The 15,900-nt window shown below is 46.4% G+C and overlaps 1 protein-coding gene across 7 annotated transcripts in view; it reads left to right on the top strand.

Annotated features, from left to right (window-relative positions):
- DOCK3 (dedicator of cytokinesis 3) overlaps nt 1–15,900 on the top strand; it is a 666,839-nt gene that overhangs the window by 626,161 nt on the left and 24,778 nt on the right. For all 7 annotated transcript variants that reach the window (XM_030934847.1, XM_030934917.1, XM_030934886.1 and 4 more), the window contains 8 exons: nt 4,757–4,843; nt 6,193–6,297; nt 11,064–11,205; nt 12,266–12,432; nt 12,581–12,667; nt 13,136–13,315; nt 14,268–14,351; nt 14,473–14,589. In XM_030934847.1, coding sequence (XP_030790707.1) covers nt 4,757–4,843; nt 6,193–6,297; nt 11,064–11,205; nt 12,266–12,432; nt 12,581–12,667; nt 13,136–13,315; nt 14,268–14,351; nt 14,473–14,589 — 969 coding nt within the window. The remainder of the gene's footprint in view (nt 1–4,756; nt 4,844–6,192; nt 6,298–11,063; nt 11,206–12,265; nt 12,433–12,580; nt 12,668–13,135; nt 13,316–14,267; nt 14,352–14,472; nt 14,590–15,900) is intronic.

Genomic DNA, 15,900 nt, shown 5'->3' with positions numbered 1-15,900 from the left:
TGAAAGCTCGTCTCTACTACAAAGACAAAAATTAGCCGGGTGTGGTGGTGCACGCCTGTAGTCCCAGCTATTCAAGTGGCTCAGTCATGAGAATCACTTAAACATGGGAGGTGGAGGTGGCAGTGAGCTGAGATTGCACCACTGCACTCCAGCCTGAGTGACAGAGCAAGACTCTGTGTCAAAACAAAACAAAACAAAACAAAAGCACAAATCTGCAGGAGCTGGTAGAAGTGACTGGATTTTAGACACTGGTAGGGAATTTTAGAGTTAGCTTTGCCTCCTGCCTGAAGGATGGAAACCAAGGCGAAAGATGTGGATGGGGATGCATTGCACCTGTAGTATATTTACTAACTCTGTGCAGAGGCAGCTCTCAAAGCCCCCAAGCCCACCAGTGTTCCAGCATACCCCTCAAGGTTTGCAGGTTGTCTTAAAATTCTTGGTCCTGGTTCATTCTAAAGATAATTATGGTGGGGAGGGATGCCTTGGAGCATCAGGGTTATAAGTTAGGGCAGAGATGCCAGCAAGATAGATGAGCATTGATCCCAGTGGAGGAGAAGACCTGTTTTTATTGGAAGCTACTGTTAGCAGACAAGGCATCTTTAGCCCCACATTTAGCCATTGTCATCTAAATGAGCAGTCTCCCATGGAGTGGCTCTTGAAAGGCTGGCCAGAAGTCTCTACACAACTCAGCTATAAACTTAGCTAGCCCCCATGAAGCTGCCAGCCAGATAGACCCTGTTCTGGGTCCATTGCTGAAACCTGCCCAAGCGGCACTTGCAGAGGACTGATATACGCCCCCTTGAAAGCTGTGATAATGGGGGTACAAGAGGCTTTCTAGCTCACTGAGGCACAGGCATTATATTAAAGCAAGGAGTCAGGGTCTATTTAAAATTCCGTTTGGCTGGGCATGGTGGCTCATGCCTGTAATGTCAACACTTTGAGAGCCCAAGGTGGTAGGATGGCTTGAGACTACGAGTTTGAGACCAGCCGAGGTAACATAGCGAGACCCCATCTCTATAAAATATTTTAAAAACTAGCCAGGCATGGTGGCACACACCTAGCCCCACCTGTAGTCCTAGCTACTCAGGAGGTTGAGGCAAGAGAATCTCTTGAGCCCAAGCATTCAAGGTTGCAGTGAACTATGATCATGCCAGTGCATTCTAGCCTGGGTGACAGAGCAAGACCTTGTTTCTAAAAAAAAAAAAAAAAAAAAAAAAAAATGCACACAACAACAACAAAAAAAACCTCTTTGGTTTGTTTTAATCTTTTTAATCGGTCCTGCAGTTGCAATCCATGTGGTGTTAATTTCTTTGAAGGATAGAAAAATATACTCCTTTGAGAAACACAATTGCAAATGAAACAATGTTTTCCTTCTCCCTGATGCTATTTCAAAGAGTATTCTCACAAATATAGTCCTTATGTTTAATGATTTATGCTGAAATATTTACTGGTGAAATTATATCTGAGATTTGCTTCAAATGCTATGGGGAGGAATAAGTGAATGGGGTATGAATAATACAAGATTGGCTGTGAGTTGGTTGTTGTTGAAGCTGGATGATGGATAGGGGTTTATTCTTCTAATCTCTCTACTTTTCTATATGCTTAAATTTCCTATAATAAAAAATTTTTATTAGTATTGAGAAGTTGAGGAGTCTGGGTAAAATATCAAGTAAACTAATGACCCTCAATCTAACCAAAAGAGGTATATATATATTTATTATTATTATTATTATTACACTTTTAAGTTCTAGGGTACATGTGCACAACGTGCAGGTGTGTTACATATGTACACATGTGCCATGTTGGTGTGCTGCACCCATTAACTCATCATTTACATTAGGTATTTCTCCTAATGCTATCCCTCCCCCCTCCCCCCACGCCACAACAGGCCCCAGTGCATGATGTTCCCCACTGTGTGTCCAAGTGTTCTCATTGTTCAATTCCCACCTATGAGTGAGAACATGCAGTGTTTGGTTTTCTGTCCTTGCGATAGTTTGCTCAGAATGATGGTTTCCAGCTTCATGTCCCTACAAAGGACATGAACTCATCCTTTTTATGGCTGCATAGTATTCCATGGTGTATATGTGCCACATTTTCTTAATCCACTCTATCATTGATGGACATTTGGGTTGATTCCAAGTCTTTGCTATTGTGAATAGTGCCACCATAAACATACGTGTGTGTGTGTCTCATGATTTATAATCATGAGCAGCATGATTTATAATCCTTTGGGTATATATTCAGGAATGGGATGGCTGGGTCAAATGGTATTTCTAGTTCTAGATCCTTGAGGAATCGCCACACTGTCTTCCACAATGGTTGACTAGTTTACAGTCCCACCAACAGTGTAAAAGTGTTCCTATATCTCCACATCCTCTCCAGCACCTGTTGTTTCCTGACTTTTTTTTTTGTTTTTTGAGATGGAGTCTCGCTCTGTCGCCCAGGCTGGAGTGCAGTGGCCAGATCTCAGCTCACTGCAAGCTCCTGCCTCAGCCTCCTGAGTAGCTGGGACTACAGGCGCCCGCCACCTCGCCCGGCTAGTTTTTTGTATTTTTAGTAGAGACGGGGTTTCACAGTGTTAGCCAGGATGGTCTCGATCTCCTGACCTCATGATCCGCCCGTCTCGGCCTCCCAAAGTGCTGGGATTACAGGCTTGAGTTTGTAATCCCAGCCCGGCCTTGTTTGAGGCTTGAGCCACCGCGCCCGGCCTTGTTTCCTGACTTTTTAATGATCGACATTCTAACTGGTGTGAGATGGTATCTCATTGTGGTTTTCATTTGCATTTCTCTGATGGCCAGTGATGATGAGGATTTTTTCGTATGTCTGTTGGCTGCATAAATGTCTTGTTTTGAGAAGTATCTGTTCATATCCTTTGCCCACTTTTTGATGGGGTTGTTTGATTTTTTTCTTGTAAATTTGTTTAAGTTCTTTGTAGATTCTGGATACTAGCCCTTTGTTAGATGGGTAGATTGTAACAATTTTCTCCCATTCTGTAGGTTGCCTGTTCACTCTGATGGTAGTTTCTTTTGCTGTGCAGAAGCTCTTTAGTTGAATTAGATCCCATTTGTCAATGTTGGCTTTTGTTGCCGTTGCTTTTGGTGTTCTAGTCATGAAGTCCTTGCCCATGCCTATATCCTGAGTGGTACTACCTAGGTTTTCTTTTAGGGTTTTTATGGTTTTAGGTCTAACATTTAAGTCTTTAATCTATCTTGAATTAATTTTTGTATAAGGTATAAGGAAGGGATCCCGTTTCAGCTTTCTACATATGGCTAGCCAGTTTTCCCAGCACCATTTATTAAATAGGGAATCCTTTCCTCATTTCTTGTTTTTGTCAGGTTTGTCAAAGATCAGATGGTTGTAGATGTGTGGCATTATTTCTGAGGGCTCTGTTCTGTTCCATTGGTACATATCTCTGTTTTGGTACCAGTACCATGCTGTTTTGGTTACTGTAGCCTTGTAGTATAGTTTGAAGTCAGGTAGTGTGATGCCTCCAGCTTTGTTCTTTTTGCTTAGGATTTATTTTCTTGACAAGGCGGGCTCTTTTTTGGTTCCATATGATCTTTAAAGCAGTTTTTTTCCAATTCTGGAAGAAAGTTATTGGTAGCTTGATGGGGATGGCATTGAATCTATAAATTGCCTTGGGCAATATGGCCATTTTCACGATATTGATTCTTCCTATTCATGAGCGTGGAATGTTCTTCCATTTGTTTATGTCCTCTTTTATTTCATTGAGCAGTGATTTGTAGTTCTCCTTGAAGAGGTCCTTCACATCCCTTGTAAGCTGGATTCCTAGGTATTTTATTCTCTTTGAAGCAATTGTGAATGAGAGTTCACTCATGATTTGGCTGTTTGTCCGTTATTGGTGTATAAGAATGCTTGTGATTTTTGCACATTGATTTTGTATCCTGAGACTGCTGAAGTTGCTTATCAGCTTAAGGAGATTTTGGACTGAGACGATGGGGTTTTCTAAATATACAATCATGCCATCTGCAAACAGGGACAATTTGACTTCCAAAAGATGTATATATTTTTTAAAGGAGGAAATGGATAATATCACCTCTTAATGAAGGCCACTGCAGCCTTCCCTCAGGCTGTTGCATGGACATGTTGCTATAACAGGAGCCATACCACAGAAAGCCTGGAATCTAACTAGGCAAGGATCATCTGAAGCCTAATTTAAGGTCAAATAGTTCCATAAAGGAAATTGCCTGACCTACTGCCAAGTCCTTGAGTAGGCATTTTCTTCCTGATTTCCATACTTGTTTTTGGAGCTTAAACAATCTTAATCTAAAAATCAGTGTTTCATTAACTTATCAAATAAATCTTTACTGAGTACCTGATACATCCCTGGCATTGTTCTAGTCTCTGAGAATAAAACAAACAGGGTCCCTGCCCTCTTTGTGTTTATCATCTGATTGAGACTAATACAACAAAAAAGTAAGTAATTTTTTAAAATTAAGATAACTTCATAGTAACAGAACAGAAATGGACAAGGAAGTGCCTATTCTTGACAAAGTAGTCAGGGAAGGCCTCTTGGAGGTGGAGACATTTGAGCAGAGACCTAAAAACTATGCTTGAGCTAGAAACCCACACGGCTGTGTCATGACCCCCAAATTGGTTTTGAGGCATATGTTCTTTGTGACACGAGTTGGAGCTGGCGGGAGACCTTTTGTTGTGTGTCTTCTGATGTGTTTAATGTGGGCTTTGGCCATTCTGAGGATGAGATGCTGAAGCCCTGTTTCTATTTCTGACACAGAGCTGGGAGTTTGGGATCCCACTGTGCAGGGAGCTGGCGTGTCAGTACGAGAGCCTCTATGATTACCAGAGCCTCAGCTGGATTCGGGTGAGCTGTGCCCCTCCAACCACCCCAGCCCTGACTGGCATCAGTTTCTAAATGAGCATTCTCTATGGGCCTAGACCTTGGTTTAGTGCTGTGGACAATACAAGAGAAACAAAAGCCAAGACTCCTGCCCTCAGGACACTTGCAGTCTGACTAGGAAACCAAAAATAACACCTGAAAAATAATTGTATGATCTGGACCCCAAGAGCCATGGTGCTCAGAGAAGGGATAAGTGGCATAGGCAGGATAGGATGGTGGTTTCAAGAAGGAGAAGGAGGTGGCAGCTCAGCTTCACAGAGAAGCTTTTCCTGGAATGGTTTTGTTTATGGATGCTTCATCCAAAATCTTTATAAGAGCTTTCCCCACTTTGCTTATGGTCAATTTTAAACATGTTGACTTGCTGCCTTCTTTGATGCAGAATATTAAAAAGTTAAATCAAATGCCCAATGGGCTTTGAAGGTCTGCACCAAATTTTTTCTGGTTGCTGGTGCTGGGTTCTCAATCATAATGGCTGCTGATTTCATCAGCGAAAAAGAGGCTAGGAGTCTCAACTCACCCTTTCTGCACCCTCATCTTTGTGGCTAACTCTCCTGTTCTCTGATCCAGATTGGTGTTTGGGCATGTTCCTCTAGCAGTGGCTTCTTAACCCGTTCTGGCAGGCTGGCTTGATTGAATGCATTAGAGCTATATTCCCAATCGAAGTTTCAGTGAGTTTTCTCTGAATGTGAAGCCAGGTCAGCCACAACTAAAAAAGTTACAGACCTTGGAATGCTAGACATCATAGATATTAGTTAGCTTTTCAAATTCAAAATATCTTAACTTGGAATGAGTACCAGTGCTGTTAGCATCTGAGCCTTCCTCACTACAGTTGTTAGCATCTTTAGTCAGATAATAGATGAACAAGAGTTGGACTGATGCAAAATGGTGAGAATTGCTGATAGCGAGCTACAAGCAACCTAGTCAGGGGTCAACTGGTATAGTGAGTATTGGTCAAAACCAGACATCCCTGGGCAGAAAAAGTCCATGTTAAAAGTGTGCCTCCTGTACTCCCAAGTACAGGAATCTATAGGGCTGAGTCCACTCCCTAGGAAGGACATTCACAGCAGCTACACAGGGCTGCAGTGGGCAGGCCTGTCCCCATCCCACCATCAGACAGTGGTGATGGAGGGCCTTCTCTTCCGTAATGCAACTCCCTGGAGAGAGGCTGGTCATGTCTAGAGGATCACTTACTTCTTATCTAGATTGAGTTGCCATGATCCCTTTCCGGAAGACAGTGTCCAGTTGGGCCTAGGAGAACTTGCTTTGGATACCAGCAGCAGTCAAGCCAACCTGAAGACCTTTCTCATTCACAGAAAATGGAGGCCAGCTACTATGACAACATTATGGAGCAGCAACGCCTGGAGCCTGAGTTCTTTCGGGTTGGCTTCTATGGCAGGAAGTTTCCTTTCTTTCTTCGGGTGAGTCCATTCAGATGGTCACAAGAACTTACATAATTTTACACATAATTCACTTAACACCTGTATTCTTTTCTTCCCTTTTTTGCCTTTTCTGCTGAATACTTTTTTACAGAGGATAGACCAGTTAACAACAGGCATTTGGTTTTATTTGACTGGACTGGCTGCCAACTTCAGGCTCTGTTTTAGTCTGCTCTGTTATTCTGTAGCTACCAGGAATGTGTGAGGGTGGCTTTCTTACCAAATCAATGGAGTTTCTTCAGGAAGTGACCAGGGTCTAAGTATGTCCCATAGGTACCTTCCAACTTCTGCCTCCAGTGCCTGGAACCTCCAATGTGACTCTTGTCAGCCATACAGGGCACCAGTAAAGCCCTGACCTTAACAGTAGACTGACCTCTTATGGTTTGTCATCTGAGATGATGGTTTTTCCTCCTGACTGCACTGTAGCCAGCATGTGGTTCCTGGGATCCTGAGGGAGCTGCCAAGCACTGCGTTTGGCTGTAGAAAGCCTCTTCTAGGCAGCCAGTTCTCTGACCCAGGATGACAACAGCCTTTTCTCTCTACCATTCCCTGGCAGGCTGAACTGGAATATAAAAAGAGTGGAAAGGATGACTGAGCATAGATCTACTGACACCAGTTGTGATTTTCTTATTTATTCAGCACAACTCAGAGGCTCCAGGAGTAGTCAGCATACACTGTAGGCTGAGTCCCATAGAGATGTGTTCTCAGATGATCTAAATGAAGCTGCCCTGATGTGTGGGCCCTGGAGCAGTTGAGACCTAATCTCTGATCACCCCCAATTCCAATATCTTTAAAGTTTACTGTCCACAAGTCTCAGAAAGTAGCTGGGAAAATTCGCTTTGATATGTTTGGGATCCTGTCTTCTTGGAGAAATTGGGTTAGCCAATGAGCAATAACAAGCTTGTTATCACATCAAGGGTCAACCGGACTTAATAGCTCCTTACAAAAAGCTAGTCTGCTAGCGGCAGAGTCCAGGCTAACCACATTGCAGAAGTAAGGCAGGTCAACTTGCACTTTTCTTGGGCAGTAGTCATTCTAGGCTAGAAGGAAAAATGATCTGTGTGGGCACTGGTAATACGACAGGAACAGCAAGCTCACTGCCTAATTTACCTAGTTGTGATCCCCAGGAAGGCTCTAACCCTGTTCCACAGGAGTGTGTTTCTAGTAGCAGAATGGGAATGAGTAGAGAGAATTTCTTTTTTTGAGACAGAGTTTCGCTCTTGTTGCCCAGGCTGGAGTACAATGGCACGATCTCAGCTCACCACAACCTCCACCTCCCAGGTTCAAGCGATTCTCCTGCTTCAGCCTTCCCAAGTAGCTGGGATTACAGGCATGCACCACCACATCCAGCTAATTTTGTATTTTATAGAGACGGGGTTTCTCCATGTTGGTCAGGCTGGTCTCGAACTCCTAACCTCAAGTGATCTGCCCGCCTCGGCCTCCCAAAGTGCTGGGATTATAGGCGTGAGCCACCGCGCCCAGCCAACAATGAGTAGAGAGACTTTCTTAAGAGGACTGGGCCTCCTTCATCTCTAGTGACCATCCAACCCAGGCATTTCAGAAGTGGCATATTTACTAGCCCCATCAACATAGATCATATAAGAACAATGGAAGTGGTGGAGGTCAGCAAAAGAAGTAGTAGCAGCTGTACAAGAATTAGAAACCAAAAGCATTTCCAGAAAGTCCTTTGACAAACTAATGATTCTGGTCTTGTAACTTGCCTTTTTCTCATTTTATCTTTGCAAATTATGCTTTCTGGTCATTTTCTTCTTCTTGTGTAGATCCACAATTTGTACATCAAAATTGAGATTTCACTGTAAAACATCATTATTTTGGATATTACAGAATCAGGCCCTGGTGTCCCCTGTTTCTATTCTGCCAAGCAGGAATGCTCCATCATGGTCCAACCTGTTTCCCACCCTTTCATGCGCATGTCACAGGGCACATTAGTGTCTCAGGGTGCTTGGAGCTTTCTAACAGGTAGGACCTGGCATAAAACCTGCATCTAAGCCATCCAAACCATGCTCACAAGTAACAGTCCAAATGTTCAAATGTGGTTTCAAAGACCCTGGTAATGGAGGAAGAATAACAAGGGGTGTTAGGAAATATCACCCATCAATACATTCCCATCTCCACACAAGATGCAATCTCAAGGGGAGGTATAATGCATGTATAATTCATGCATACAAATTTCCTCGGCCAACCCACATGCTACCTTCCCTTATTTCAGCTGCTCAGTTCATCTGTGGCAGACATAATAAGTCCCAATGGAGGTAGCTCTTTGCCTTGCAGATGGTGAGAACCAGGTACAAAGGAGTGGCGGCCAGATCTGTCTTTTGTGGGAATGCTGGGGCTCTTGCCCAGGCGAACATGAAACCAACAGTCAGCCTCAAGGTCAACACTGTGTGTGTTCTTCCTGCTGGGCCTTCCCCAGAAGGCTAGGCTACTCTCCTACCATCCCTGAATGCACAGGCCATCTATTACTTTAGCTCTGTCAGCTTGGTTTCTCTGGACCATCTGCCTGCTTCCCCTCACAAATGTGATTATCTACTAATCTGCAAAGAGTCAGGAAAACATCCAACCCTCCCTTCTTGAGGGAATTTATATTTCTCATTATTTGACCCATGAACAGATGTTGGTGAGGGTTGTACATATGAATGATATGAAAAGGCCAGTTCTTCACAAGTACTTTCTTTGTCAGTTTTGTTTATCAAGCCAAAGATGTAGAAATGCCTCTGTCCTTTGACTACTGGTCTGTTCCACTGGAGAGGCCAGCCTGTTCCTCCTGACCTTAACTTCCCTTCTAGCGTGCCCTTCCATTCTGATTCATCCAGACACATGGCCCAGGCCAGACGCAGTGGCTCATGCCTATAATCCTAGCACTTTGGAAGGCTGAGGCAGGTGGATCACCTGAGGTCAGGAGCTCAAGACCAGCCTGGCAAACATGGCGAAACCCCATCTCTACTAAAAATACAACAATTAGCCAGGTGTGGTACAAGATGCCTGTAATCCCAGTTACTTCAGAGGCTGAGGTGGGAGAATGACTTGAGCCCGGGAGGTGGAGATTGCAGTGAGCCCAGATTGCAACACTGCACTCCAACCTGGGCAAGAGAGTGAGACTCCATCTCAAAAAAACAAAAAAACAATATAGATACATGGCCCAGCCTTAGCCAAGTTCTCCCATAGTGAGAGAGGAAGTAAAAGAGAGACAGAAATCCTATTTCAAGAAGGTCAGGGTGTTCCAAGGCCTGCCCTGTGATTAACCCTCTCCCGGGAAGCATATGGCTGGCCCTGTGATGGCTCTCTCTCTCTTTCTTCCTTTGAAGACATGCCAAGAGGGGCTGGCAGTGCCTGATACCATTTTGTTGAAATGGGTCTGGTTAGGCAGTTGGTTGGGCAGACTGTGTCACCAGTGGGTTTCAGGGGAACTTGCTCCAGCCACCCACTCATGACTAGCTATGATATAAGCAAAGCAAGCAGAGTTGGGGGTGCCTTGTCCACAAAGAGAAAAACTGAGACATAACCCAAACTAAATGTGACATAACGTAAAATTTTAAGAAATTTGTACTTAGAATGATGTCTATTTGTTCTGCTGACATGTTTGCAAAGGAGTTTGCTGCCAAAGGGTTATTAATGCAATAAACAGCTACTGAATGCCTCCTGGGCACTGGGCAACATTAGACTGTTTGTCCCAACTAATAAAAGTGATCCTTCAGAATCACACACTTGATCACCCCCCCCCCCATTTAAATTTATTTGATGGCACCCATAGCAATCACTCCTTGTTAACACTGGAGTCAGGATCAGGGTCTTCCAAGGCCTGCCCAGTGATTAACCCTGTCCCAGGAAGCATATGGCTGTGATGCCTCTCTCTCTCTTTCTTCCTTTGAAGACATGCCAAGAGGGGCTGGCAGTGCCCCTCTGCCCAACTGCTTTTACCAGTTCTCTACACAGACACCTTCTTTCCAGCTCCACCTTTTCCTGTCTTGATTGTTGTTGCCCTGGTTGTCACGGTATCCACGTAGATTGCCCTTCTCCACTCATGCCATACCATACCAGCCTGACCTAGGTGGACCTTTCAGGACATTTTTTAAACATAACTTTTTCTAAAATCACATCTCCCACCTTGCTCTCTTTCCTGTGTAAGGTTTTTCTCCTTCCAAGCTTCTTGCAGCCTGTACCCTTCCCTCGGGGCTGCCACACCACAGGGTAATTCTCGCTTTTTTTTGTTTGTTTGTTTTGTTTTGTTTTTGTTGTTGTTTTTTTTTTTTTTTGAGACAGAGTCTCGCTCTGTCGCCCAGGCTGGAGTGCAGTGGCCGGATCTCAGCTCACTGCAAGCTCCGCCTCCCGGGTTTACGCCATTCTCCTGCCTCAGCCTCCCGAGTAGCTGGGACTACAGGCGCCCGCCACTTCGCCCGGCTAGTTTTTTGTATTTTTTTAGTAGAGACGGGGTTTCACTGTGTTAGCCAGGATGGTCTCGATCTCCTGACCTCGTGATCCGCCCGTCTCGGCCTCCCAAAGTGCTGGGATTACAGGCTTGAGCCACCGCGCCCAGCCTTCTCGCTTTGTTTTTCTTCTCCCTCCTTGATTATCTGGGGACTGAGGGCAATGCCCTGTGCCTGTCCCAGGGCCTGATACAGAGAAGGCTCTTAAGATACGTTTGTGATGTATGTAGCTACTGACTCCAGTGTGGAGGTTGGGGGCTATAAGCAAGGTATACATAGAGTATGCTCTTATGTTTGTGGCAGAACAAAGAATACGTATGCCGTGGCCATGACTACGAGAGGCTGGAGGCCTTCCAGCAGAGGATGCTCAGTGAGTTCCCGCAGGCTGTCGCCATGCAGCACCCCAACCATCCTGATGACGCCATCCTACAGTGCGATGCCCAGTGTATCTTTTGATACTGGGTGGGAGGACAGCAGGGGCCCTGGGAGGTGAGGTCCACCCAGTCAGCTGCCCTCTACCACATTGCCAACCATACAGGTTAGATATCCCATAGCCCTAAACCTGAGTGTGTCCTCATTGCTTAGCACACACTTAGAAATGCACTAATGCCTCAAAGAGGAAGCACTGGCGTGCCCTTAGCAGTAGGTGGTCTAGTCATCAGTGGGGCTTCAGGAAGGTCTTTATCCCTCAGACTGGCTGCTTCCAACAGCTTAATCCTCACCCTGCCCTATGAGGAGTCTGCCCAGGCAGCCAGGAGCAATCACTGTACAGGGTGACTTGGGGTCCTATCAGGGCTCTTGTCACAGGAATACCACCTGTGCTGTGACCTGCTCCACTCCCATGTGTACTGTTATTGTCCCTTGTCTTCGTCAGGTGGACTGGGGCAGGGCCCAAGGATGTGCAGAGCGGGAGAGGATGGGGAGTTTCTTTGGTTTGGTGGCACTTGGAAGTCTGAATGGAAACACTGCCCTCCCCCTCACCTTTCACACACAGCTTCCTTGGGGACCACATGACAGATGCCATGACTATGGCAAGCTTGTTTCAGAGAAGGGAGGGCAAGTGGACTCTTATCTGCCTTTTTTCCACAAAGATTTCAAACAGTATTTTATTTAAAAGTTGTTCTTCAGTAAATATACTTTACCTATAGAGGGGAAGCCCAGACCCTTGCAGCCTTCTCTCACTCCCATGGGGTGGATGCCTGCATTCCCCTCTTTCCCTTTGTTTCTTAAAGGGGCACCGGAGAACACTTGGCTGTTGACATCTCACCTTGGTTGAGTGCTCATGAAACTCAACTACTAGAGCAGGGAGAGGGAGAGAGCAGATACAGATTTACCTAACTGTGCTTGGGTCTAATCTGCCCCTAGAGATGCCACTGCCTCCACCACTGGGCTGTCAGTAAGGAGCAGGTGCTATGGTGCACTTCTCCCCTTTGAGGAGATAACAGGGGTCAACCTCTCAGGTCCATCTCTGGCAAGTCTGCATTTCTCCTTCACTTCCTGCCCAGACTTGCAGATCTATGCAGTGACGCCCATTCCAGATTATGTGGATGTTCTGCAGATGGATAGGGTACCAGATCGCGTCAAGAGCTTCTATCGCGTCAACAATGTGAGGAAGTTCCGGTACGACAGGCCTTTTCACAAAGGCCCCAAGGACAAGGAGAATGAATTCAAGGTGAACAAATCTAGGAAAACGGGCAGTACACACAGCAAGTCCAGGGGCAAGCTCAACTTTCTTGGGAACTCACTGTTTTATCCCTCAGGTAGGCAGGGTGTGGCAAAACTTGCCTAACTGCCCACACCTGCCTGTTCCCTCCCTACAGAGCCTGTGGATTGAACGTACCACACTGACCCTGACCCACAGCTTGCCTGGCATCTCTCGGTGGTTTGAAGTGGAGAGGAGGGAACTGGTGAGACATGTCTCAGATGAAGCTGAGCTTCACAACTGCTCCCTCGGCCCCAGCTCTGGGGGCCCTTCTCTAAGGACTGAAGAAAAAGAGAGCTTCGGCCACCTGCCTGGCCTAGGCTCCCACAGGTCAACCCTGTGCTAGGATCTTTGTGTATCTTCTCTCATCTAATCCATACAACACCCCTGAGCAGCAGGTATTTTCAACCTCCCACTTTACATATGAGAAAACTATTATCTGAGATTTAAGAAAGCAGAGTGTTCTGATTTCAGAACTAGTGTTCTTCACTATTTGCTATACTTCCAAGTGCCTATAAATCAGAAAACAGAAGTGGAAAGGGTCCAGGGAGTCTCAAGTTCACAGGAACAAGGAACGGGAATCAATACCACAGATCTTAGACCCCAGGTCTCAGGAATATGATGAGGGGTTATCATCATTTCTGGGATGACTCTGTGTGCTGTATACCCCTAGGTGGAGGTGAGCCCTCTGGAGAATGCCATCCAAGTGGTTGAGAATAAGAACCAGGAGCTACGCTCCCTGATCAGCCAGTATCAACACAAGCAGGTGCATGGCAACATCAACCTGCTAAGCATGTGCCTGAATGGTGTCATTGATGCAGCTGTCAATGGAGGCATTGCACGCTATCAGGAGGTGAGCTGTGGCCACAGACCAAACCCATGCAGGCAGCCTGGCTGGGAAGGTGGCTCACAGGCTTCTCTTTTCAAGATTGTAGTCTCCTTAGGTAGCCTTCCCTACATGCCCTCTCTTGGCTAAACTAACTTGGGATGGTCCTGGAATGAGGCCCTAAGCTCCCTATCACTCCCTATTTCTTTGGCATAGTTCTCTGGTAGGGCCTTTTCTTCATTTTTATTCTCTGAACTCTGAGATGGGTAATCTGTAATCCTGATTACGGGAAGATGTTAAGTGCCCTCCAAGAGGAGCCTTGGAGCCCAGCCCATCATGAGAAGTGAGTCGTAGGCTGGATAAGAGGCTAGCCCCTACTCCCAGTCCACCAGTCCTGCCTGCCCTACCTAGGCCATCCAGGCTCCATAAGGGACTGGGGTCAGCATCCAGACTTAGATGGCTTGGCCACGTTCAATCCTTCTCAGACAAAAAACACACCTCGCCAGGTGCGGTGGCTCATGCCTGTAATCCCAGAACTTTGGGAGGCCGAGGTGGGTGGATCACGAGGTCAGGAGATTGAGACCATCCTGGCTAACACGGTGAAACCCCGTCTCCACTAAAAATACAAGAAAAAATTAGCCAGGCATGGTGGCGGTCACCTGTAGTCCCAGCTACTCGGAGGCTGAGGCAGGAGAATGGCGGGAACCCAGGAGGCAGAGCTTGCAGTGAGCCGAGATCACACCACTGCACTCCAGCCTGGGCAACAGAGCAAGACTCCGTCTCAAAAATAATAATAAAATAAAATAAAACACACACACCTCTAATTGCCAGAAGTTCAAACAGCCCAGACTGGTATATGTACCTATGAGGAGACAGCCTGGCTACGTTTTAGGTGGCATTAGTGAACTCAAGTCTCCTGGGCCCCATATAAGTAGTAGTCCTGGGAAGAGTCTTCCTGACTTGGCCTTTCCTTTCACAGGCCTTCTTTGATAAAGATTACATCAACAAGCACCCAGGAGATGCTGAGAAGATCACCCAGCTCAAGGAGCTTATGCAGGAGCAGGTATGTCTTGGAGAGCTTGGGGACCAGCAGCCAGGTGAGAAAAGCCATGCACTACGAGATGGCTTCAGTTCTCAGGGGCTGCTCATGGTTCACAGAGTGGCCTTGTTTGTGACTCTGATAGGTTCATGTCCTTGGAGTTGGGCTAGCAGTTCATGAGAAGTTTGTGCACCCAGAAATGCGACCTCTGCATAAGAAGCTAATTGATCAGTTCCAGATGTTGCGGGCCAGTCTCTACCATGTAAGTTGATCCCTGTCCTGCCCCTGCTGCAGTAGAACCAGGTGTCACTTCCTCCAGACCTATACCACAAGCCAAAGGAAAATAGGAGGGAGGGAGCCTGGGTGGGGGCCGGGTCAGGGAGAGAAGCTGTCCTCCCCACAGAGGGACAGGGGACAAGGATGGATGCTATATCCAGGGGAAGGATGCTAAGGATCCTCTCACTCACTCACTCCCAAAGGAGGAGCCAGATTCAAGGGCAGAGAACATGTTTCAGAGCACTGTGCTAGTGAACAGGTTTTCATATGTGGAGGAAAAGAGCTAAAGTATATGGCCCACGTGTAGGGATCTTTTTGGAGATGTTTTTCATCTCAAGAACCTAAAGAGGTAGGCATGGCCTGAGCCAGCCTTCTCTCCCCATCTCCCTCCTCCTTCTCTTCTCTTTCTCTGCCCTTCTTCATTCTTTCTCCTCCCTCTAATCGTTCTCTTTTCCCTCTTTTTAGTCTTCCCCCAGCTCCCTTTCTCCCTCTCTCCCTCCCTCTCTCTTCTTCCCAACTTCCTCTATCATGTCTGGTGATCCAAGCTCACATCTGAGATAGTGTAGGATGAGCAGTACTTTGATGCTAGCGGTTCTTAAAGGGGTCAGCCAGGTCCTGGGGCTGGACCAGGCTCCTGAAAGTCTCCCTAACTCTAGCCCAGCTCTTCAGCCTCCACAGTAGCATTTGGCCCAAGGACTTAAACACACAAACAGGACTTACATTCCAGGACCAGTATTCCTTGGCAGGGTCTTAGAGGAAGTGCTGACTGGCTGAGGATAGAGCCCCCTAGTCACATACCCAAACCTCATTTTCAACTGTGGGGCTGACTCCAAATGTTTTCTAGAGATCCCTTCCTGCTAAACAGGCTGTCTCTCAGATCTTAAGGGGTATGAGCCCAATTACCTGCTGCTACCTGGCACCCAAGCCAAGTTCTCTTCTCATCACCCAGGACCACTGGGTAGTGGCAGGGCGACAAGAAGTAGAGCTGTTTGAGCTGCACAAGGTTGTCATGAGCAAAAAACATCCCCCTCTGGGGATACCCATGGCCACAGGAGCCCTGAGGGAGACTGAACTACTTAAACACAGTGGGCCTGACCCATTTGGGGCGGACCTGCTTTGTTCTTGGATGCTGCAGGTTCTAGTCACCTCTGTCCCTCCAGGCTCCCAGTGCGGGTCTCAGCCTGTGTGGACAAGTGTGGATAGCATGAAAAGAGAAAAAGAAGCTTGTTGTAGTTTGAGGGGTAAGGGCACATTTTCCAGAGGAAAGCCTGGAGATCCTGAAATTTCTCCCATCTGT

This window comes from Rhinopithecus roxellana, chromosome 1, assembly GCF_007565055.1.
Source record: "Rhinopithecus roxellana isolate Shanxi Qingling chromosome 1, ASM756505v1, whole genome shotgun sequence".
NCBI lineage: Eukaryota > Metazoa > Chordata > Mammalia > Primates > Cercopithecidae > Rhinopithecus > Rhinopithecus roxellana.
Note: the sequence above shows the minus strand (reverse complement) of the source record. Positions and strands in the feature narration are given on the sequence as shown.